Source organism: Macaca mulatta, chromosome 1 (assembly GCF_049350105.2).
Source record: "Macaca mulatta isolate MMU2019108-1 chromosome 1, T2T-MMU8v2.0, whole genome shotgun sequence".
Classification (NCBI taxonomy): Eukaryota; Metazoa; Chordata; class Mammalia; order Primates; family Cercopithecidae; genus Macaca; species Macaca mulatta.
The window spans coordinates 233,872,837-233,896,906 of record NC_133406.1 but is presented as its reverse complement, the minus strand read 5'-3'; the positions used below and the strand labels follow the sequence as shown (position 1 = coordinate 233,896,906).

The window sequence follows — 24,070 nt, the reverse complement described above, 5'->3', positions numbered from 1 at the left end:
ACTATGTTTTTGCACTGAGTAACTGGAAGAATGCTATTCTTTACTGAGATCAGGAAGACTGAGAACAGCAGGTTGGGGAGGAGGGGTGAAGAGAATGCAGGTTGTGTTTTGCACGTGTTGACTGTAGGATGCCAGGTGGAGATGTTGAATAGGCAGTCGTATGTTTGAGTTTGTAACTTCAAGGACAGGCTGAAGCTGGAGCTAGACTTTGAGTGTTTGCAGCATATAGGGGGTTCTAAAAGCTGTGGGACTGGATGCAATTTTCTAGGGAGTGTGTGCAATAGAGAAGTCCAGACGTGGAGCCCTGGGACACCCAGTGTTAAGGGGAAGCGGGTATAAGGGAAGCAAAGGAGAATGAGAAACAATCAGAGAAGGAAGACAGGAGATGGGGGTGTCCTGGAAGTGCATGTTTCTCTTTGCTTTGCTTTGCTTTTTTGAGACATAATGTCCCTCTGATCTCAGCTCGCTGCCACCTCCACTTCCCGGGTTCAAGTGATTCTCTTGCCTCAGCCTCCCTAGCTGGGATTACAGGTGTGTGCCACCATGCCTGGCTAATTTTTTTATTTTTAGTAGAGACAGGGTTTTGCCGGGTTGGCCAGGCTGGTCTCAATCCTGTGACCTCAAGTGATCCACATGCCTTGGCCTCCCAAAATGCTGGGATTACAGGTGTGAGCCACTGCGTCTGGCCAAGGAAGTTCATGTTTCAAAGCAGAGTGATCATCTGTGTCAGATGCCGCGAAAGGTGGAGCAAGATACAGACTGGGGTTTCACCGTGGGCTTGGCAGCGGGGAGATCGTTGGTGACTTTGATAAGAGCTGTATGAGTGAAATGATGAGAATAAAAGCCCAGTTCCAGCTGGTTCAAGCAAAAACGACTGGATAGGGAGCTGAGCTGGTACTCTGAGGAATTCCGCTTTCTGCAGCCTAAGTGTAGGGCAGGAGAGGGCGGGAAGTTGGATTTAACCTGGGATTAGGATTTTGCCAGGTGAGTACAGTGGAGGGAGGAGGCATAAGGGAGTTGAGCATTGCGCAGAAGAGTTGATGTGAGGATTGAGGATAGACCGTGTGGTCTAAGCCAGGCAAGGAGCCAGGAGGCATGAAGGAGCTGAGAGTCAGTAAGAGGTCATGGGGTCAGTGGATTCAAGGAGTAGAGTCAAGGAGTTGCTGGAGTAGGCATAGTCGAAGAATAGAGTGCTTGAAATCGGTATCATGGAGCGGTCAGTTTTGGTTACATCAGGTCAAGGGCTCTACTGTACGGTAGCAGTGTCAGTGAGTCACGTGTAATTTTTAATGTTCTAGTAACCATATTTTTAATAAGTAAAAATAAAGGAAACTAATTTTAGTAATATATTGTAATATATTTTATTTAACCCAATATGTCTACATTACATGAACATATAGTGTAAAATTGTATAAATAAGTATAAAAATTGAGATGTTACTTTTTTTGGTATGAAGTCTTTGAAATTGGTATATGTCTTGTATTTCCATTACCTTCTAATTTGGAGTAGACACATTTCAGGTGCTCAGTGGCTGCCATACTGGACAGCTAGTGAGATGGCCACGGAGTGTAGTCCAGGATTATCACAGAGGAAGTGGTTAACGGAACAAGGAGGCCATGGTTCATGAAGGATTGGCCGTGTAGATCTAAAACCACTTCTGATTCCTTCTGAGGGGAGCAGGGCTGAAGAGGAAAGAGGGGACACTATGGCGGTTGGTAGAGGTCATGTGCTTCAATGGCTGAACCTAGCAGGCTTTTACCATGCAGAGAATGTAGCTTATTCTCCACACACACACACATACACACACACAATTTTGTTTGGCTTTGATCCACACAATGTGTTTTTAAAGATTAATAAAAGTTGATAATATCAGGTATTTTTTAGCCTTGTAGGCCAGGAAAAAGTAAAATATTTTGAAAGAGTAAACAGGAGCGTCCTCAGCAGCATACATGCTGTTACTACTTTCATCTTAATCATGTGAGCCTCTCATGAAAGCCTCCAAGGAAGAGGTTAATGGTTGCCCCGATTCTGTACCTTTATCAGGTTTAAGCTTACTTCAGGTTCCCTTTAGTTTGTTGCCTGCAGTATCATGATTAACTGAAGAATTCTCAAAAATTACCCTCAAAAATGCTACAAACCCCACTGTTAGGAAGCGAGCCCATTTTGAGGCAAGTATTTATGAACCCTGTGTTCTTGGATTCCTTGTATGTTGAAGGAATCATTACTTACTCATTTTGTGCTAAAATCCTGGTAATGTACAGTCTTAAGTAGTCTAGAGCATGTCAGTGTCCCCACCTTTGGAAATCTCCTGGGAGCGTGCAGAGACTCTGGTTTATCATTAACTGTGTTGCTTTCCTATCTTTTACACAAAGTATTCTCCTTCCCGCACCATTGTATTCACATGACAGAAAGCTCAGTTAATGCCATTTAGTAATAATGAAAGCTTACTCATTACATACGTTTTCTTAAACTCTCTTTATTCTAATTAAAATGTTTCCATCTGATGAGGAAGTGTATGGATACCAAGAACTGGAAATTAAGCAAGAAATTAAAAGAACATTAATGGCTTTCTTGTAATTTGTTTTGAGGTTTTTCTTCCCACTAAATGGTGTTTTGCTTACAGAGTCACCCCTCACACAGAAATCTTTATGATGAATGGACTGGAATATATCCCAGCAAAAGAAGAGCTATTTTATGATACCACTTGTAAATTATAACACATGTTATGGAAGTATTTGCTTTTTAAAAAATATTAGCTTTTTAAAGGCATTGTTAGTATAATTTAATTTGGCGCACACACAATTCTAGTTTCTTTGAAAGTGAAGGTCAGTGTGTATGTGTAGGGAATTAGGAAAGTGAGAGTTTTGACATTTAAAAAATTATTTTCTATTTATACCTGAGTCATTAGAATGCTCAGACCATCCAAAGTATAACATTTAAACTTGTAATTCATGCATTCCTTCAGAAATTTGCTGCTGAAACTTACACTTTAACCAGCATAGCCAGCATAGCCTTAACCAGGGCAGGTATTTGGTCTGCAGTAGGCAAGCCTTTGTTCCCGTCCCTCGTCTTCAGGCTGCAGAGTCCGCATGCATGCCATTGCTCTGGTGGTTCTTTTTCTGGTCATTTGGACTTGTCTCTACTAATGAAATATTCATTAACTTGAAACTCCTACCTCTGAATGTAGATGCAGGTGAAAGCAGAGAAATACCAAACCCACCCCTTCCTGATGAAGTGCAACATGCCTCACCCAGCTGCAGCTCACCTGCTTCCTCCCCTCCCCTCTCCTGATGTGTGGACACTTTTTCTGTCCATTCCTACTTGCTTTTCCCTTCTCTGCACCAGCCCTTCCTCTGGAGGGCAGCCCGCATGCCACTCCTCCCATGCCCTTTTTCTTGGGAACTGTGTTCAGCACAGCCTGTCCTTTGGTTCACTCTTACCCTGGGCCCTGCTTCCCATGTCCTGTGAGGGCCCTTGCCATAGCATATTGTGATTTATTTCTGTTGGCGTCTTTACTCCACTCAAGTGGGAGCTCCTTGGGCAAAGGTGCTGGGCCTCCCTCGTTTTTGTTTTCCTTGAGCCCACCATCTGCACGTGGTTATGGGTGGATGAATGGGGGAAGTGACAGTGGGGTAAACGTACCTTCAAGCCCAAAATGTAAACTTAATAAGTGTTTTGGAGGAAGAGAAGAATAAATACTGTTTTTGTTTATACAGGTCTTAAAATTTTGGTAGCAGAAAGCAAATGTGCAAAGAGCAATGGAAAACAAGTCAGAAGCTGCTGTCTGATTCCAGAGGAACTCGTATTTTATGTAAAAAAAATGTAATTGACATTTGATTGCCTTGAAATCTTCCATTTGTTGTGCTGATATCTTAAGTAACTAATTATTTAGTTGAATAACTGCTAGGGAAATAGGCCATAAATGTCACTAGTGCTTTCCCTTTAAGAAGCCCACAGCTCTTTTCACAGCATACTCTTTTTAGTACCTGTTCTAGGTTTGTGAAAGTCACTGGCCTGTGCGCAATGGACACAGGCCTGAATGTGATGTTTTACTCACATTGGTCCGCTGGAATTAAACAGTTGTCCTGATATTCAGTTGATTTGAGGTTTGGTTGGAAATCAGTCCCAAATTTCGGAAGCAAATGAGGCAGAACCCTCCACACATGCTCCCAGCTCATCCCACGAAGACTCATGAGCACAGTGTGGAGTGTTTTATCTAAAGCCACTCCGTTTTTTGACCTTTCCCCCAGAATAGGGAGGGAAATGAAAGAACAGATCTGTGGCTTGCCTTCAGTGACTTCACTGCATTTTTGATCATTTTAAGGGCCCCTGTAGAAGTCATCTTTCACTTGTTAGGATGTTACATTAATTAGGAGATGCTAGTCGTTTTGTTCATGGAAACTGGAGTATCCCTTTGAAGTATTATATTCTTCTAATCTATGAAACTGGCCCAGGAAGTAACAATGGGAAGTGCTGGAAATGTAATTGAAGAGTCCATTTTCTTAGTCCTGTGCTTCAGCAGAGAGTCTGTAGCAGGGAACCTCTGGAATCATTGTGTTCTGTTGTATCAATATGTACTTAGACATGTTAATCTGAATTAGCGAGTTGATTGTACATAATGACTCCCCTAGGATGCTATGTTAGAAAAAAACCCAAAACTTAAGTAGTTTGCTGAATATGCATAGTAAGTAAAAAAAAAAAAATCCTTCCAAAATTGGTGTTAATTGAATCTGAGCCTTGATCTTCTTTGAACCTTTAATTTTTTATTTGATCTTTTAAAAAAGTTTCGTGGCCTTTTAAAGATAAAACCTACAACCCAATAAAAGTTATGCTGTAATCATTGCAAAAAGACCATTGTATGAGACCCAGTTTTGGATTGTCATAGGCGAAGAAGTCAGACATATATGGTTGTATATACACGTGTATAGTGTGTGGGTGCGGGTAGATACATACCTGTTCATCTGTATACATTTGTGTGTGTTTAATATATACTTTAGTTTGCCTTTACCTAGATGTCTCCTTCTCTCTCTGCCTCTGGAAATGGGGCAAATTTTCTTCAGTTAAAAACAGAAATAGAAGCAACGGTTTTGACCCATTTTACACCTATTTATTTCAGGCTCTCACCACACACTTGTTCATGGGCGCAGCAAAGAAGAGGGATCCACAGAGCTGGAGCCATGAGGGCTGACACATTGGAATGAAAGCTGGCAGAATTCGTAGGGAGAGCTTTCCCATCCTGCCAGCCCCATGTCTGGCTTTAAGACAGTTCTATTAGTGAATTAACTGTTCTCAAAACCCCAAATTAATTTGAACCGAATGTTACTAAAAATGAAATAGAATAAAGTGACCTACTCTTGTCTCATCCGGAGTTACTATGAAGGAGCTCCGCAGCCTGACTGAGCTTTGGAGAGCAGGGCTCTGTGCACACGCCTCCCGGTCCAGAGGCCTCCGTGACCATCCGTGATGCCACTCTGTCCCCTCAGCAAGCTGCCTTTTTCTTACTAGCACCTGCCCCAGCGGTGGTATGTTTTCCTGTCAGTTACCATCTTCTCATGAGAATGGAAGCTCCATGAGAGCAGGGCCTTTGTCTTGTCTCCGTGTATCTCCAGTGCATAGGACAGTGCGGACACAGTGCAGAGTCTAAATAAATGCTGTTGAACGAATGCGTGGGTCACTTGCATCGCGTCCTTTCTGAATGTTTTTCCTTTAACTTGCCATTTACATAGACCTTTTCCAATGATAAAGCAGTGAAAGTTTGGAAAGAAGCATAAAGCTTTTGTTGTGTTTGAAGTAACTGGAAGCCTAGTTCAGGGTGCTGTGAGAAGCTGGAGCATATCAGGACTTTGGAATTATGAATTACAGACTTACTATATGTGATGATATCGGTGCCTCCTGAAGAAGTAGAAGACAGAGATGCATAGAAACATGACTCATGTCTCTGGAATACTGTAATATCGACATCTAGTGAGAGTCTAGAAAGAAACATGGAGAAATAAAAGAGAGGCAGGAAACAGGCAAATACTTAGTGGTTCTCTTAATTATTTAAGATAAATTTTGACATCACGTAAACAAGATAAATCAAAACATTTTCTAGATCAAGTGGGCATTAAAAAAGATATAGAGGAAAGTTGGAGACAATTACTTAGAGAATATTAACAGAAGTACTTTTGTTCCAGATACCTTCACAGATGCCATGGTTCCCTGTCTTTATTCTTTGTGTGTTGGCATAGGCCAGAATACCAATATTGTTCTTGAAAACCTTTGAGAAAGTTTTTCTTTTTTTCTTTTCTTTTCTTTTTCTCTCTTTTTTTTTTTTTTAAGCAAAGAACAGAAACAAAAACCAAGGAGACAGTATCCTGTGATGTAGGCTGTTATCTCAAGGTGAGTTTATTTGTAGCACTAACTTGTGACGAATTGTTTAAAGAACTGAAACTTCTTTTCAGGTATAATTTGTCAGATTTTGTTCATTTCAGTGTAAACTTCAGTTATTTATTACACACGGAGGAAAATCAATTAAAATCAGGAAAACCAAGGTCCAATTGAACTTGAATTTTGTTTTACATAGAGAAGTAACCAGTATTTCTGATCAAACAATTAAAGCTGTTTCAGGTCCTTTTAAATAAAAGCAAAGGCTAAATTTTTTACATACCACAAAGCAAAGTGAAACAAAAACCCTTTGGTCATGGTGCATTTTTTATTCAACTGATCGCTGAATTATTTTGATTATATAATCTTATACGCTTATGAAAGTATAAGAAGTATGAATTCTGGGGTGAAGAAATAATTGTAGAAAGCGGTTAATGAGGCAGAACTCACAAATCTGTATTTATAGTTTCATGGGCAAATAAATCACAAGCAGAGGATACAGATGTAAAGAAAAATTACTGGCCAGGTGCGGTGGCTCATGCCTGTAATCCCAGCACTTTGGGAGGCCAAGGTGGGTGGATCATGAGGTCAGGAGATCGAGACCATCCTGGCTAACATGGTGAAACCCCGTCTCTACTAAAAGACACAAAAAATTAGCTGGGCTTGGTGGCGGTCACCTGTAGTCCCAGCTACTCGGGAGGCTGAGGTGGGATAGTGGTGTGAACCTGGGAGGCGGAGCTTGCGGTGAGCCGAGATTGCGCCACTGCACTCCAGCCTGGGCGACAGAGTGAGACTAGGTCTCAAAAAAAAAAAAATTTATTACATTCAAGAAATGCAAGGTTGAACTAACTTTTTATTAAAATGGAATTGTATCACCGCTCAGAGGGATGTGGGGAGTAAAGTAAGTGGGATGTGCTTAGAACAGCAAGCTAGGCCGCAGTGCACACTCGTCAGTGTCTGCTGCTTGTCTTACGAGGATTCTAGTACAGAAGATTAAATCATGTTTTAATCATGCTTAATAAACGGTACTGTAATTTTATTATGGTTAATGTCCACTTCTAATTCAATGAAGAGTGGCTTTTTAAAGCAAAGGAGAAATCAACATGTTTTTCTTGGCACTCTTATATTGTGTGTGTGTAAAAAACGCTGGGATGGGTTATCCATTTGACAGCCCCTGTGACCAGAGATGCGGGAGCAAATGCATCACTCTTTTATTTATTTTATATGTTATTTTCATAAAGCTGAAGGTTTGATCAACTTACTGTGTTTAGTATATTCTTCTGCTGCATGTGTGTACTTTTAAGTTTTGTAGAATTAAATTGAAAATTTTGACCAGTAGATGCTTATAACACTGTCAAAATTACATACTTAGCACTTCATTGATTTGAAGGCTAGTTTTCATTCAACATTCCTGCAGTTTGTGTGTGACCTGATTTTAAAGAGCAGTTCCATGAGTTAGTGCCCTCTGGTGGCACACAGAGGACGTCAGGCAGAGAGGGACTCTGACCCAGGAGCCTTCCGGAGGCTCTGCTGAAGAGGAGCCAGTTTATGACTGGCCCTGTAATTTCGTATTTTTTCATGTGTTCAGTGCTTGTCAGTTTCCTACTCCATTAAGCCATGGCCCTGGCATTGACTCAGTAACAGCTTTATAGTGAGTCTTCAGCAGCTTAGGTTGTGAGCGAATTTCCAGGTGGCCTTGCTGTAAGAAGGGATTACCAGTGTTGAGATTTCCCATGAGGAACCAGGACATCCATTTTTGGATGCATCTCTCAACTCCCTTTTGAAGAGCAGACCATGTCACTTCCTGAGTTAAGGAAGGAAGGCTCCTTGATGGCCTTTGAGTGACTCACTGGCACAACTTTGGGTGAGCCTGTCCAGTGGGTTAGGGCAGCCCACCTTGCCCACTTAGGCCCTTGGACAGTTTTTTTTTTTTTTTTTTTTTTTTTTTTGAGGTGAAGTCTCACTCTATTGCCCAGGCTGGAGGGAGTGCAGTGGTATGATTCCAGCTTACTGCAGCCTTGACCTCCTGAGCTCAAGTGCTCCTCCTGCCTTAGCCTCCTGAGTAGCTCGGACCTGGGGGCCACCATGCCTGGCTGATTTCCTCATTTTTCTGTGGAGTCGAGGTCTTGCTATTTTGCCCAGTCTGGTCTTAGAACTCCTGGCCTTAAGCAGTTTTCTTGCTCTCCTCCCAAAATGCTAAGATTATAGGCGATGAGGCACCCCGCCCAGCCTGCTTGGCCAGATTCTTTACTCTGTAGGCAGACCAAAAACTGAATCCTGTCATCACTCTGAAAAGTTGTGGGACCTCAAGAAAGTCACTCTTTCATGAGTTTCTTTAGCTGTGAAATAGTCATAGTTTGTCTTTTGAACCTGTGTCAAGAGAGAGTTGTGAGGATGACGTGAGATGATGTGTCTGAGAGTCCTGACAGATTGACCTATGTAGACTGCTACTAAAGACTTTTCCCTTTCCTTGCTCAAAGGCAGGCTTCCCCACCTTTATTAAAAGGTCATTAAAAAATAACTTTATTTGCCAGTAATTCCGTATTTATAACGAAGTTGCTAGGATAGTTTGGAGTACCCATAGATCCCTTACCTAGTTTCTTCAATTCTCACTTTTATACTGTTAAGTTTTCCTGATGAGTTTTCATATATATAATCTCTGTGAACTTGGATCAAATTAGGCTTAAATGCCTATTTATCACTTTGCTAAGACAGAAACGTTTGTGCTGAGTCCCTGAATTCCATTGTAGATATGTTGGCATTTGCTTCCAAATGGCTCTGGAAGCCTTGCTGGTTTTACCTTCTGGTTTTACCTTGCTCTGTGTCTGTGGTCATTTGACATTAGAATAGCCTTCTGTGATTTTCCAGGATCTTAACACCCGAGTATTTTCCCTGCTTGTACAGCTAATGAGCTGTGCAGCCTAAGGAAACATGGAGTATTCAGTTTTCATCAGTATTTCAACTAGGTTTTTTTGCCATCTCATAGCTACTTCTCAAGCAATTACAATTTAAGTCAAGGTAGAAGCACATGCATCTTCAAAAAACAACAAAAGGTTTTTTATCTTCAGAAATAAGAAAAGAAGCTTATTGGACTTACCCAATAGAAAGTCAACCAGCCAATTTTAATACATAGATAATCTATGATTAGCATTAGTATATGAAAAAAATAGTAGCAGCTCAGATTTTATGTACTACTGCAGTTTAAGAAAGTAATGCCACAGACAATGTCTCATTTGGTTTCTTAGCAACCCTGAAAGACCAGCAAGGAGAGCTTTGTCCCTCCCTTTTTATGAACCCAAATGTTGTAAGGGAGGCCAAGGAGTGGCCTGGCTGAGACTGCACAGCCAGAGTTAGAGCCCAGGTCCATGCGAGTCATTGTACAGACACATCCTGAGCCCCGGCCCACGCACTTCTGCCATCAGGAGTCTTTGAAACTGCTGTGGTCCCCCTTTTAAAATGGCTAAACTCTACCTCAGCAACCTTATTTATGCATTCATATGCATAGTAATTCTTTAATGTCTAGTAGACAATTTTCACATTTTGTTTCAGCCCAAATCTTTACTGAATTTTGTGAAATCAGCATTGTTGGGCTTGAATTAACCAAACCTCGCCGTACTGTGCCTTCAGAAATCCCAGGTTGGGCGGGTTGTGAGTTCATCTCATCCTCTTCCTGATGTTGACACTACCAGGCACCATCAGCAGACTCTGGGATAACTGCGGTCCCCTCTGAGAGGCTACATCTTGTTTGCGATCTGTGGGTTACATATTGTGCTAGAGATAAACCTTGACAGTAGAGACATGTGTGACATATTTTTTACAAGAGCCACTGAGATATTTGAGAAGATGATGTAGTTTGAAAAAGTGATAAATGGGCCAGGTTCTTGAGAAACTAGCAGAACGTCTTATTGAAACCTTGGAATCCAATCTGAAAACAGAAATGAGTCTCCCAAGCAAATTTTTTTTACTTTATTTTGCGAATGTGGTGTGGGTAGATGCTTTTATATAAGTTCTGTACCCGTTTCTGTGGTATAAAAATCAAATTTTGTCCTCTTGTGCCTCAGTTCATTGGTTTCATTTTCTACTAGGTCTCCATTTCTAACAGCATCTCAGGTAACTTTTCTGAAAAATATGGGTTCAGAGGAGCCCATGTGCTGGTGGCTGTAGTGGCAGCTAGTTCCAGACTATGAGATCTCAGTGACCACTTTGGTGGGTGTTTTGTTCTAAATCAGTGTCAGAGGTGAATCTATACTACAAAATAAAATGTATGAGTAGATATGTTTTCATGTTTTGAAGTCCTAACAGCCTCATTAAATGAACTGTTTAAAAAAAAAAAAAAAAGCTGTGGCAAAATGGCCAGGCGTGGTGGCTCATGCCTGTAATCCCAGCACTTTTGGGAGGCCAAGGCGGGCGGATCACGAGGTCAGGAGTTCAAGAGCAGCCTGGCCAACATGGTGAAACCCTCGTCTCTACTAAAACTACAAAAAATTAGCCGGGCATGGTGGCGTGCCTGTAATCCCAGCTACTCAGGAGGCTGAGGCAGGAGGTGGAGGTTGCAGTGAGCCGAGATTGCGCCATTGCACTCCAGCCTGGGCGACAGAGTAAGACTCCATCTCGAGGAAAAAAAAAAAAAAGAAAAAGCTTTTTGTCTGTTCTAGCCTGGCACCTGTGAGTTCTGGAGCAGCACCCAAAGCCAATTCCTGCTGGCTTTCCTAGGAGCCTCTTTGGCGTGGGTGGGCGAGCTGCTCCCTTACAGCAGTTTCAGATGTCACTTGAGAAAAATATTTGTTGTTGTTTGCTTGCCCTCTTCAGTTGTGATGCTTTTAGGAAGTTAGGAAACAGATGAGACAGTCTGGCTGGAATAAGAGGGTGGGTAACCACTCATCTGAGATCATCCCTGTTGATAGGTTCGCAGAATTCTAAATGGAGATTTTAGCTTCACATGCACACTGAGGGAGCTGCGCATTTTCATAGGCTTAGGTTCCATCAGGGGTTCTGCGTGATCTTGGGAGAGAGAGACTAGGTGTGGTTCTTGGCTCTGTTGGCTGGTGGGCTTAGCTGTAGATCACTTAAGAGACCCATAATCCTTGCTTTTTGTACTGTTCTGTATTCCGTTTGTCAGGCTGAGAGGGAGGGGGGTTTGTGTTAATTTGTAGCTTACTGACTCTGACTGGAAAATATAGTAAGATTTTGGTTGTATAATTTACATAAATGACTAAAAATATCAAGCCCACTCCTCACACAGATGACCCAGGCATCCAAATGTTTACTCAAAATTAGTATCTTTCAGCTGTGGATGGGCACTTCTTTCCTTTCCCTTTTCCTCTCTCTTTTCTTTACCTACCAGATAGATTCACACTGAAAGATAAAACAGGCTCTGGGATTTAAATGCTGAAAATGAAGATCGATGCTTTCAGGTGCCTTGTGGCAAGCACAATTAAGTGAACGGAGAACTGAGGCAATTGTTTATTTGAAGGTTGGTGTGACATATGAATGAACTTATTTCTTCAGTACCCACCCATCTACCCTGAACTGAAATAGGCATTTGGAGTAGGTTTTGCATTTTAAGTTCAATTTTAAGAACCAGCCATTCACTGTGAAAGCGAAGTTGCTGGGAAGTTTGTTTTAAGGATGATGCCACCCTCTATTTCTGTGAACCCAGTAAAAATAGCATGGAATAAAATTTAATTATGCTATACTGAATATTTCATGTGGAATTAAGGGGCAAAAGCTGCCTTTAAAAAGCATTAGGTTTGGAAAGAATAAAGGCTTTGTAGGTTCTTTGGAAGATACTATAAAAGATTTGCTCAAATGTATTTTTCCCTTTTTGAAGAATTTAAAGAAATCCATCCCTCCCTTCCTAAATTGATTACCTCTCAAGCGTCAGCCCTTCTTGGCAGTAAATACGGTGAAGCTGCCACTGTGCTGATTTGACGGCTTCTTTCTGTTAAATGTAAAATAGTTTTTTAATCTTCTGATTTAGATGTTTAATAGAAAGTAAATGTTTGACTTGCTTTGGTTTCTGCTGAACCTGTATTTAAAGCCACACAAACAGTTTGAATAAAGTGAAAACATCACTGGACTAGCTATTTTAAACATTTCAGGATATAAGAATGCTAAATGGGGGTTCCTTTTAAAAATAGAAATGGCGGCTTGCATTTACATAATTACTGCTAACTAGCACAACATTTTAAATGGTGACAAACTCAGGGTAGAAAAAGTATCTGTTTAAAAAGCCTGGTAAAAGGAAGCAGAATATGCTCTGTGAGCAGCTGCTTCAGACGGAGGGTCTTTGCAAAGCCAGGAGACCAAGACTTTTCAATAGGGAGGGCGAGGTCAAGGGAGGAGGCAAGACGTAGCTCAGGTGAACTTCTTACAGGCCCTGAGCCAGTGCATGGGCCTGAACTCACCCACCTTTCATTTTGAAGCATGACTGTAAGTATTAACACTTAAATCTGCCTTGGTGTTTGGACAGGGCGCAGTGTTCTCTGTCCACTGTTAAAAGGTGTCAGGTGAGGGTTGAAGTTCAAAGTTGGTGAAAGAGCATGGAAGAATATTTAGGAACATGAGGGCTAAGGTTGACTTACCCAAACTCATCAGTAGTTCAAGCCAGAATCTCAGGAGTGTCCTTGATTCTGCCCGTTTTTCCCCATCCCAAACATCCATCTCCTTCCAAGGTACATCCATCTTTGCACATCTCTGCTAGTACCATCCTAGTCCAAGCCACCTTCTTTTCTTTGCCTGGAGATCTGTCACATTTTCCTGTGTGGACTTCCTGTCTCCAGTTTGCTCCCCTTGCAATAGATTCCCCATGCACTAGCCAGAGCAATCTATGAAGAATGTAAATAGGATTCGGTCACTAGCTTAAACCCTACAGTGACTTTCTTTCCATTTGGAGTCCGGTTAGCATGAATAATCTGGCCCCTGCCTCTCCATTTCCTACCAGGTGCCCCTTCCCTCTAAGTACATTGACCCTTCCCATACCGGGAATCCATCAAACATGATTCTTTTTTGCATTCGCTGTTTTTTCTACCTAAAATGATTTCCCCTCCTCCGCATCTTTGTGTGCTGGCTCCTTTGTGTCATTCAGGGCTCACCTCAAATATTATCTCCTCGGAGAGACCCTCCCCTGATAGGCTGACGACGGGTAATAGTCGCCTGTCACTCTGTCATGTGGCAGTGTGGTGTTTTCATAGCATTTATTACTGTCTGAAATTGTCTCTTCTTTTTCTTTTTGTCCTCAGCTCTTCCCCATCCTACTAGCTCTTTTAGGGCAGAGGCCCTGTCTATCTCCTTCTTAGCCGTGTTCTGAGCAGTTAGACGGACCTGCAAGTACCCAGGTATTCATTGATTAAATCAGTGTGGAAGTGGAACCCTGCAGATCACTAATGCTCAAGGAGAGCTCTCACTTGGTGGACCTGGCTGCCTAGAAGCTGCGCCTAAAATTCTTGCCCACATTTTTTTTGAACCGTTTGGGAAAAAACTGCTCTAAACTTTGCCTTTTAGGGTTGAAAGTTGAAATTTGGGGATTGACAGAATGCTTGTGCTTAAACAGAATCAGCCTCTGTCCCTAGAAGGACATGAAATTCCCCTAGCTCCCCACAAATGAGATGAAAAGGTAATTTCCCAGCATTCTTGGTCCATAGTAGGAGTTCACCAGTGGTGATCTGCCTCTGTGTCCTTCCTGGGGCAGTGGGATAGCACTGCTTGCCTTTGCTGAAGACTGAATTTGAATTCCCTTAGACCCACCTTCGGAGCCAGATAGCATTTTCTGTGATTTCTCCTGTGGCGTGTCTGGCCGGGATGCTTTCTGTGTTGAATGTTCATTCTGGGGTTAGGTAGCAAATCTGTTAAGATAGAGATATTTGCAGAAACCGAAACTTTGGTCAGCCACTTTTCGTTTCATTGGTTTTCCACCTGACAACATCCACGGGTTCAGGAGGAAAACATGGTAAAGGCTACTGATACCTAGGCAGTTGTGATTCTTTCCTTCCCTAAAGAAACTGACACAGAGGGTTCCATTAACTACTTCCAAGGAACCCTTTGCATCAGCTTCCTTAGGGAAGAAAAGAATCACATTTCCAACTCACTGAGTCTCAAAATGTATTATGCCACTCCAAGCTGTGTGTTGAAGTATTTACTTTGGTCTTGAATATACTCGTTGGGGACTGGATTGTAGAACTCAGGAGACCCATCTGCTTGGCAAAAGCTCCCCTGTGCAACTTTTCATTCTTGTTGCTGTCTTTATCAGGGCATTATTACAGTGATTGGGGTGTGCAAGGAGAAACAGTAACTTCCCAGTTAATTTATAGTGAAATGGACCTTTTTAGAACTGAGACCTAGAGATAAAGCCATGGAGCTGGAGGATTTCAGTTGCTTTTGAGTGAGCATCAGTTCGTTAGACTCAGTTTAAGAGAACCTCTCCCTTCTCATGTTTGACCAGAGCCGAAGATGCCTCAACTCTGCCTGGTTCCCCACGTGCCCGAGTAGAGAACAGGTTCAGGTAGGAGGGAACAAACAGGATGAGCACAGGCAGAGTCAGGAAAGGGCCTGGGCTGTTCAGGATCAAGATGTGTGAAATGAAGGTGGGAAGATGGGGGTGGAAAATGGGTTTTGACCACCATATGGATGGTCTTGTGTGCAAGAAGCATGTAAGCACAGCAGATTGTGTTCCCATGGTGACGAGCTGCTGAGCCATTGTGTGTTTAGGGTCAGCGTGGGGTGGGGAGTAGTGTTGGAAGTCCATGTCAGTCATTGGTTTCCTAGTTAGCGCAAACTCAATAAGGTTGTGTTTACTGGAAGCCGTTTTTCTCATAAGATTATAAGAAACCATCTACTATATAAACACCCCCAGATTGTATATCACTTTTCGGATTTGACTTTTTGGCTGATTGCTTTTGAAGTTAATGTGGTTTAGTCAACTGAATGTTCTAAACATCTTCCTTTACCTACCTAATCAGTACTCCTGGTGAGTTTTTGAAAGGCAGTGCCTTTCCCACAGAGATTCATTAGAAGTTAGTGTGTGCGGTACACTTGACCTTATGTTTGACACACATTCAGTATATGGTGGTGATTATTTAATTGTTTGAAAATGAAACAGGGCCCTCTGATGGAACCTGAAAAAGTGAGATTGGCACTTCTAGATGAATATATGGGTTGTGTTTAACTGCTTTGAATGTTAGTAAGGGAAAAGTATCCACTTACTATTGTTCATTTCTTTTTTCCCAGCCTTCAGAGCCAGAATGATTTTCTGCCCACAAACATCTTGGTTTTCTTTTTCTAGCCTGTCTTTTCATGGCTAAGATATTTGCAGAAATTTCTGGCTAACCACCAGTCCATAAGTTTTTCTCTTCTTTGCAGATACTGTGTTTAGTGGTATCTGAAAAACCCTACGAATGCAAAGTTGTTTACCCTATGAAAGTTGAGATTCCAGTTCATTTGCTAACCTGCAGTTTCTTATTTCTTGTCTTGGTACTTCGGTTGGCTCATTAAATGTTTCTTAAAATTGGTTGAGGAGCTTAAATATTTGTTAAAATTGTAGTGTGTCCTGATTTAGAGAAAACTAATTATTATGTACATCTTACTAGATCCATCTGTTGCCCATTCCTCAGATACAGTGATAGAAGGAGATAGAAATTCTGGGCCGGGTACGGTGGCTCATGCCTGTAATCCCAGTACTTTGGGAGGCCGAGGCAGGCGGATCATGAGGTCAGGAGGTTGAGATCATCCTGGCTAACACGATGAAACCCCATCTCTACTAAAAATAGGAAAAATTAGCCGGGCATGGTGGCGGGTGCTTGTAGTCCCAGCTACTCGGGAGACTGAGGCTGGAGAATGGCGTGAACCCAGGAGGCGGAGCTTGCAGTGAGTTGAGATCGCACCACTACACTTCAGTCTGGGTGACAGAGCAAGACTCCGTCTCCAAAAAAAAAAAAAAGGAGATGGAAATTCTGTCTTCCAGGCAGATAAGTTAAAGTTCACAGAGTGTGAGAGAATGGGCTCATCACAAAACAGTTATCCTGGGTGGAGTTGGTGCCTTGTGATGGTGCAGATGCTTTCCAGGGGCATGCTCGGGAGAGATACTGGAAAGAGATTTTCCTAAGTCTCATCTCAAATGAACTTTGCTTTGCTTCAACTGGCCTAACTCAGCAGGCCCAGCTAGCCTGATTCCTAGAAGGACCTCCAGCCTCTCATTGCCTAGCCAACCTCCAAACAGGTGGCTGGCCAACATTGGGCCCCCTGGTTTGTTTTATTTTGTTTGATTTTTTTTTCTTTAAATGGAATAGATGATCTAGACCTAGCACCAAGGTGCCCCTGTCTTCCGTCACCTTCGTGTGCCTGAGTACCCACAAGCTCGCCTGTGGATCTGTAGGAAAACCAGGTAAGTCTCTAGGATCTGTGAGGTCATCTGTACCATGGATGCTTCTTCAGGGTGGGGAGGGTTTGCCGCCATTGGCAGCCCTGCACCATCATGGAAGCGTGCCCAGTCTGCTTCTCCATCTTTGATGCACTGTGGATGATAAATAATCATCACTGCTGTGTGATGGCTGAGAGGGATTCCAGCCAGTGTGTGCTAGGTTATAGTGTTTTCCTGATGGATGGAGCCTATTCTGGGAAGCAGCTTATTGTCTCATGTGAACAGGCTTTCTAAAATAAATGACTGCTTTCTTAATATTTTGAATCATTTTCTTCAGCACATGTTTTGTTGCCGTGGTTTGAAAGCTTGCCAAATATATGCCTTTGCACAACTCCCTGTAGGACTGGATATACAATCAGACCAAACAGTGTGATTTAAGGTTGAGCATAATTGGGAATTCAGCAATCACTTGCCTTGCATTTGATGGAATGGCAGTGGAGTGCTTGAGAGTTACTTCTCTGTTAAAAAATTGTATGTGTATAACACACACACACACACACACACACACAGTTTCACTACCTCGTAATAAAGTTGTATCTGAAACTACTGGGTAAAAATAACACTAGCATGATAAATAATTGCTTGATTTTTGCGATGGAGGCATGAATTAACTTCAACAAATCATAGCAGTTGATACTATAGATATGACTGAGGACTTAAGTTATATAAGGTTGCGGAATGGGAAAATATCACGTGGTGGCAGCAATACATTTTAAATACAAGCCCTTGTAAAGTCCTTCATCATTTGATCTGTTTCCTTGTTTCTGTGTACTTTAGTAATTGAGCCATAAACTTGGTGAACTTGCCGTTGCCTTTCTGTTACACAAGCGTCTTTGGATTTTACATTGCCAACACTGTGTGTGTCTGTTGCTGTTGGATTGTCAGTTACCTATAATTGAGACCTTTTCGTGTGTCTCTTTGCTGGTGGGAAAAATGCTGTCAACAGCCCCACTCCCTGGAGCTCTTTGAAAAGTCACATGTGAAACCCAGAGTTTGTTTACCAGGCTGAAAGAGATCACTTTACCAGAAGCTTACAGTAAATATCCAGATGATAGAGCCTGGAGATACACTAAACATCTGCTGCTTCATTGCTTGGTACATTGGTAGTCGTCAGGCCTGCCACCAGCACTGCCGACTGCACAGGACACAGAGGTGGTGTATGGAAGGGATAACTTTGAAACTGTGTGTAAGTTATCATAGCCACCAGAGTTTCTTGACGGTGGCCTCCCATTCCCGTGCAATGAAACAGCCTCCTGTCATCCCTTGTAAGATGGTGTTAATCTGACAAGAAAGGGAAGTAAAAACTCTGAGGTCAAAATTCTCAAGTTTTTTTTTCTGGGATTTTGGACACTTTTTAATAATTGAAAAGCACCTGTCTTTTGGGGTTTTAGACGGTCAAATTAATCTAACTTCAGAATTTAACCTTTATTTGCAAACAACATGATTATGAAAAACCCCATGGAATCTATAAAAAAAAGAAAAAACCCAAGCACCTATGAGAATAAAAGAATTCAGCAAGACAACAAGATACAAGATCAATTGTATTTCTATATATTGGCAACAATTGGAAGAAGAAACTTAAATATGACTACCGTTGACAGTAGCTTCAAAAACTTCAAATACCTTAGAATAAGAAAATGTGTAAGACCTCTATGCTGAAAACTACAAAATGTCTCAGAGAGAAATTAGAGAAGACCTATATAAATGGAGGGCTATACCATGTATTGAAAGACTAAATATTAAGATACCTGTTTTCCCCAAATTGATTTGTGAATTCTGTGCCATCCTACTCAACATCTAGATAAACTAATTGCAAGGTTTTTATGGAAATGCAAAAGATCTAGAAAGACCAAAGCAATTTTGAAAAAGAGCAAAGCTGGAAGATAGCCTGATTTTAAGACTGTAATGCTACAATGATCAAGACAGCATGGTATTGCAAAAAGATGGACATATAAATCAATGGAACCAAATAGAGAATCCAGAAACAGATCCACATATAGATGCTCAATTGATTTTTGACAAAGGTACAAAGGGAATTCAATGGAGAAAGGATAGTCTTTTCAACAGATTGTAATGGAACAACTGGACATTCATATGCAAATAAAATGAACCTCAACCCATACCCCATACTGTATACAAAAATTAAAGTGGATCATAGACCTAAGTTTAAATCTATAAGCCTTCTGGAAGAAAACATGGGAGAAAGTTTTCATGACCTTGGGTTAGCAGTGATTTATTAGATATGACACCAATTGCACAATCCATAAGAGAAAAAACATTTGTCAGACTTGCTAGAATTAAAAAATCCTGTTCTTCAAAAGGTACTGTTTAGATAATGAAAAAACAAGCCACAGATTGGGAGGAATCTTTGTAAAACATACATCTAATAAGGGATCCATAATATATGAAGAACTTTAAAACCTCAAGAATATGAAAACAACCCAATTTAAAAATGGGCAAGAGAGTTCTATAGACATCTTAGGATACACAGATAGATGGCAACTAAGCACATGAAGAATGTTCAACAGCATCATTCATCAGTGAAATGAAACTAAAAACCACAATGAGATACTGGTACACACTTCCTAGGGTATCTTCCCAAAATAAAACCAAAAAGACCCTGGTAATACCGAGTGCTGGTGAACATGTAGAGAAACTGAAACTCTTGCCGGGTACGGTGGCTCACACCTGTAATCCCAGCACTTTGGGAGGCCAAGGCAGGCGGATCACTTGAGGTCAGGAGTTCAAGACCAGCCTGGCCAACATGGTGAAATGCCGTCTCTACTAAAAGTACAAAATTTAGCCGGGCATGGTGGCAGACTCCTGTGTTCCAGCTACTTGGGAGGCTGAGGCAGGAGAATAGCTTGAACCCAGGAGGTGGAGTTTGCAGTGAGCAGAGCAGAGATCACGCCACTGAACTTCAGCCTGGATGACAAGGTGAGTGTCCGTCACACACAGACACACACACACATACACACACACACAAAACAACAACAACAATAAAAACTTCTTGTACTGGCTTGTAGGAATGCAGAATGCCACAGCCACTTTAGACACAAGATTGACATTTTCTTATAAATCTGCACTTAAGAATCTTACACATCTGCATTTACAACATGACCCAGCAATCCCACTTCTAGGTATTTACCTAAGAGAATGAAAAGTTGTGCACCTACAGAAATTTGTATGGGAACGTTTACAGCGGCATTACTCATGAAGTTCAAAAGCTGGAACAACCCACATGTCATTCAGCTGGCCAATGAATAAACAACTTCATTGGAGTACTACTCACCAGTGCAAAGGAACAAAGTGACACAACATGGACCAGTCTCGAATGCATTATAATTAGTGAAAAGAAGCCAGACTCAAAAGGTCACATACTGCCTGATTCTGTTTATGTGACCTTCTGGAAAAGCCAAAATTATATGGGAAGCAAACAGCTTCTGTGGACTGGGTATGGGAGTGGGTCGATTACAGAAGAGCACAAGGGAACTTTTTGAGGAGATGGAAATTTTCTGTTATGATGATTGTGATTGTGGTTATGCAGCTCTGTTTGTTTGTCAGAATGTATGGACCTGTGCACTTTGAACAGGTAGTTCACAAAGTAAGTTACACAGATGGCCAATAAGCGTGTAGAAAAGTGTTCAGCGTCTTCACTCATCAGGGAAATACAAATTAAAACCACAGTGAGATGCCATCTATTGTTAGAGTGGCTAAAATAAAAAAGACTATCAACATGGAATGTTGGTGAGATTGTGGAACAACTGCAACTCTCAAACATTGCTGGTTGGTGTATGAAGTAGTCCAACCCCTTGAGAGACTTGCTTGGCAAGTTTTCTTTCCTGAAATTAAACATACATGTACACCATGATCCAACTGTTCCACTCTTAAGTATTTACCTTAGGAAAATGAAAATTATGTTCACAAAAGAACTTATATAAGAATGTTCATATAAAGCCAAAAGTAGAAACAGCCCAAATATCCATCAACTGAAGAATGAATATTACAGTGGAATACTGCTGAGCAATAAAAAAGAATGAACTACTGTTAACAATCATATGGATGCAGCTGAAGAATAGAAGGACATACCCTATGAATGCATTTAGATAAAATCCAAGAATGGATGAGACCACTCTATGGTGATCGACAGTGTTTTCTTAAGAGTAGGGAGGGAATTAACCAGAAAGAGGCAAGGAAGCTTTTGGGTGATGGAAGTGTACTCAGTCCCATTTTGGGTAGTGATTATGTGTTTATACACTTGTTAAAACTCGTCCAACAGATTAAGATCTATATATTTTATTGTATGTTAATTATACCTTAATTAAAATATATTTAAAACCCACTTTTACAGCTGTTTTATTGAATCCTATTTAGAGCCATTTATTCTGTTGGGTCATCATTATGTACATTTTGCATAACCCAAGTTTCTATGTGGTGCATTTTGTTGGCATTATCCAGCATTTTACTGAAGCACGAGGAAAGACTCGAATAGTGATTGGGCTCTTGGACATGACTCAGAACTTCAGAATACCAAAGGAACAGGTGAGTGACCCATGTTTCTGATCCTGGGTCCTATAGGACCTGCCTTTATTTGCCAGTTCACCATCTGTAGAACCTCAGTGTTAAGAAGAAGTTGAAGACTTTCCATATGCCTAATCTTAAGGGGCAGTCCCTTCCAGAAATGAATGTAGCTGGAATTCATCATTATGGATTGAGCTGGATGGGTGGGAAGGAAGGAACGGTGTGGACAAAGGATTGGAAGAGAGACTCTTGCTCCAGTTTCCTGTGGACATCGCAGACCTTTTAATCTACACTCTCCATGGGCAGTGTCATCCCTGGACAAGACTTCTGTCATTACCACTCTGTTGACGATTCTCAAATTATCTACAGTTTATCCTTCTCTCTCGAGTTCAAATGATATATCCAGATATTTATTCTACCTTGCTCACTCTCTATTCAGCAATGTGCTGCCATTCTCATTTTGTGTAAGTTTCTCCTGGCCCTTCCCTGGTACTATTTTCTCTCTCCATTTCCCTTCCCATTCTTTCCTTCACCACAGAAATTGTGCATCTACCCTCTCATTCCATTCAATAGGCACTTCACATTTTAGACTTCACTGAACGTTCTTAATTATTAAATCCCATGGCCTCTTTTCAGCCCTCGTCCTTCCTGGCGTCTCTATAGCATTTGTTGATGTTAGCTGTCCTTTTCTTGAAAGAAGACCCGTCTCTCCGTCAGCCATGGGACACAGTCTTCCTGCCTCACCACCTGGTCCCTGCCCCTTTCCTGGCCACCCTCTGAGATGGCTCTCCTGAGCTTTGTATTCTTGGCTGTCTGTTACTAAGAGCACTCTGGACTGTTTTCTGATTTAAATTTCTGTTTATCTGCCAATGACACCTGACTTAAGCCTTTGTGTCATATTGCACGCTGAACACTCCAACTCGCTGTGTGTCCAAAGCCAAACATTCTTTCTCTAGCAGGTTATTTGTGTGGTTTTGGGGTGTGTCCTGAGGCCAGTGGCCTACGCTTGCCATTGTGGGGTCCGCCCTAATGCTGTTTGGCGCTCCCTGGAGTCGTGAATGAAGATCCATAAATTCCGCCTGTGAACTTCATGTTTTCTCCCATCTTCTCCATCTCCACTGCCCCAGCTTGGGCCCTCATGAGCCTCTGAACTATTCCTGGGTCTCCTTGCCTTGTTTCTCCTTTCCTTTTTTTTTTTTTTTTTTTTTTTGAGATGGAGTTTTGTTCCTGTTGCCCAGGCTGGAGTGCAGTGGTGCAATCTTGGCTCACTGCAGTCTCCACCTCCCGGGTTCAAGCAATTCTCCTGCCTCAGCCTCCCAAGTAGGTAGGATTATAGGCATGTGCAACCACGCTTGGCAAATTTTTATATTTTTAGTAGAGGTGGGGTTTCACCATGTTGGCCAGGGCTGGTCTTGGACTCCTGACCTCAGGTGATCCATCTGCCTCGGCCTCCCAAAGTATTGGGATTACAACTGTGAGCCACCATGCCTGGCCTGCTCCTCCTTTACAATCTACTCTGTCTTGCCCCACCCCTGCCACCAGCCCTGCTTCCCTCTCATAATAAAGCTTCAGCTCCTTAGAATGACAAACCCTTTGTCCATGCAGTCCCTTGGCCCTTCTGCACTTGGGTAAAGGCTTCACATTCAAGTTTCAGTTAAACTCTCCTTCCTCTCTGTATTGTCCGTGCCCCTGCCCCCTGCTTTGGGTTTGCATTGTGCTTTGCGTCTTATTAATAGTTGGTGCAAGTATCTGTCCTCATAGTGGAGCTCTTTGGGGATAGTGCCTGCATCTCTTATTTTGTGTTCTGGGGCCAGATGCAGGGCCTCATACACAAAATGTGCTCGGTACAGGGTTGCCGGAGTGCAGACTTGCTGCCGGTGGACCCTAGGAGAAGTGCCGCTTCATCCTCCCTGGAGTGGCTCCTGCTGCTGGTTCTGTGCCTGCAGCTCCCACACACGCCTCTGCTCCTTCAGACACCCTGAAGGGATGTGGAGCTTGTGTTGCCCGTGGGAACGTTGAGGATCTGGCCACAGGAGCCCAGCACCTGCTTAGGATCGTGAGCCCTCCAAGTCGCCCACGATCTTTTCTGACAAGCCAGGAGTGACTGCTGTTTTATCTGGAAGCTTTCCAGTGTGTGATGCTAAGAAGAGGGATTCCCTCTTTCATGTCATGTCAAAATGTTCCTGGCGATTGATACTCCCAGGTCCTCGTCCTCCTGGCAAGACGGGGGAGGAGGGAGAAGAATGGGGAGAAACCCCCTGCCAAGGGGGCTCTCTCAGGAGATAGAGATGCCAAATTTGTATTAAAGGACTGTGTCTTCCCAATGCTGAGCGCAGTGCATTTGCTGTGACTAGGCTACTGATGCTAGCTACTTAGAGATGGCAGAAAAGGCTCTGCTTTTCCTTCCGCACTGTGGCTGGGCCGTGGGCAGCGACCCTTCTCCCAGCCTTAAATCAACCAAAGAAGACGCTCTATCCTAGACTGGCTCTACCCCACTGACACAGAAAATCAGGGTGGCGGCAGGTGCTGCAGGCAGGGGCAGGAGATGTGCCAGGGACTTTGGCCATGGGAGCAATGGAGTTGGGCACTTTTAATTGATACCTTTAATAATTACTGTTCAAGCAACAGAAGGCAAAGTGGAATTGTTTCAAAGGCAAATTGGAGCAACAGGAGCTTGCAACTTGGCTCAGAAATGTGTGCCTCCCTTCCCCACTCTGGCTGTTGTTCGAATATATTTTCCTTCTAAAGTTTCCCTCCCCCTCATGTTTG

General features: G+C 42.3%; 1 protein-coding gene across 13 annotated transcripts in view; it reads left to right on the top strand.

Moving 5' to 3' along the window:
* CAMTA1 (calmodulin binding transcription activator 1) overlaps positions 1–24,070 on the top strand; it is a 973,269-nt gene that overhangs the window by 100,182 nt on the left and 849,017 nt on the right. For 2 of the 13 annotated variants that reach the window (XR_003725282.2, XM_028840397.2), the window contains one exon: positions 5,117–5,660. The exons of 10 other annotated variants lie outside the window; for them this stretch is intronic. Coding sequence is in view for 1 of the 3 variants with exons in the window: in XM_028840397.2 (XP_028696230.1) it covers positions 5,117–5,188 (72 nt within the window). In the remaining 2 variants the exon portion in view is untranslated. Of the gene's footprint in view, positions 1–3,716; positions 3,823–5,116; positions 5,661–24,070 lie in introns of those variants that run through there. One more of the 13 variants, XR_003725281.2, reaches the window with a different exon arrangement.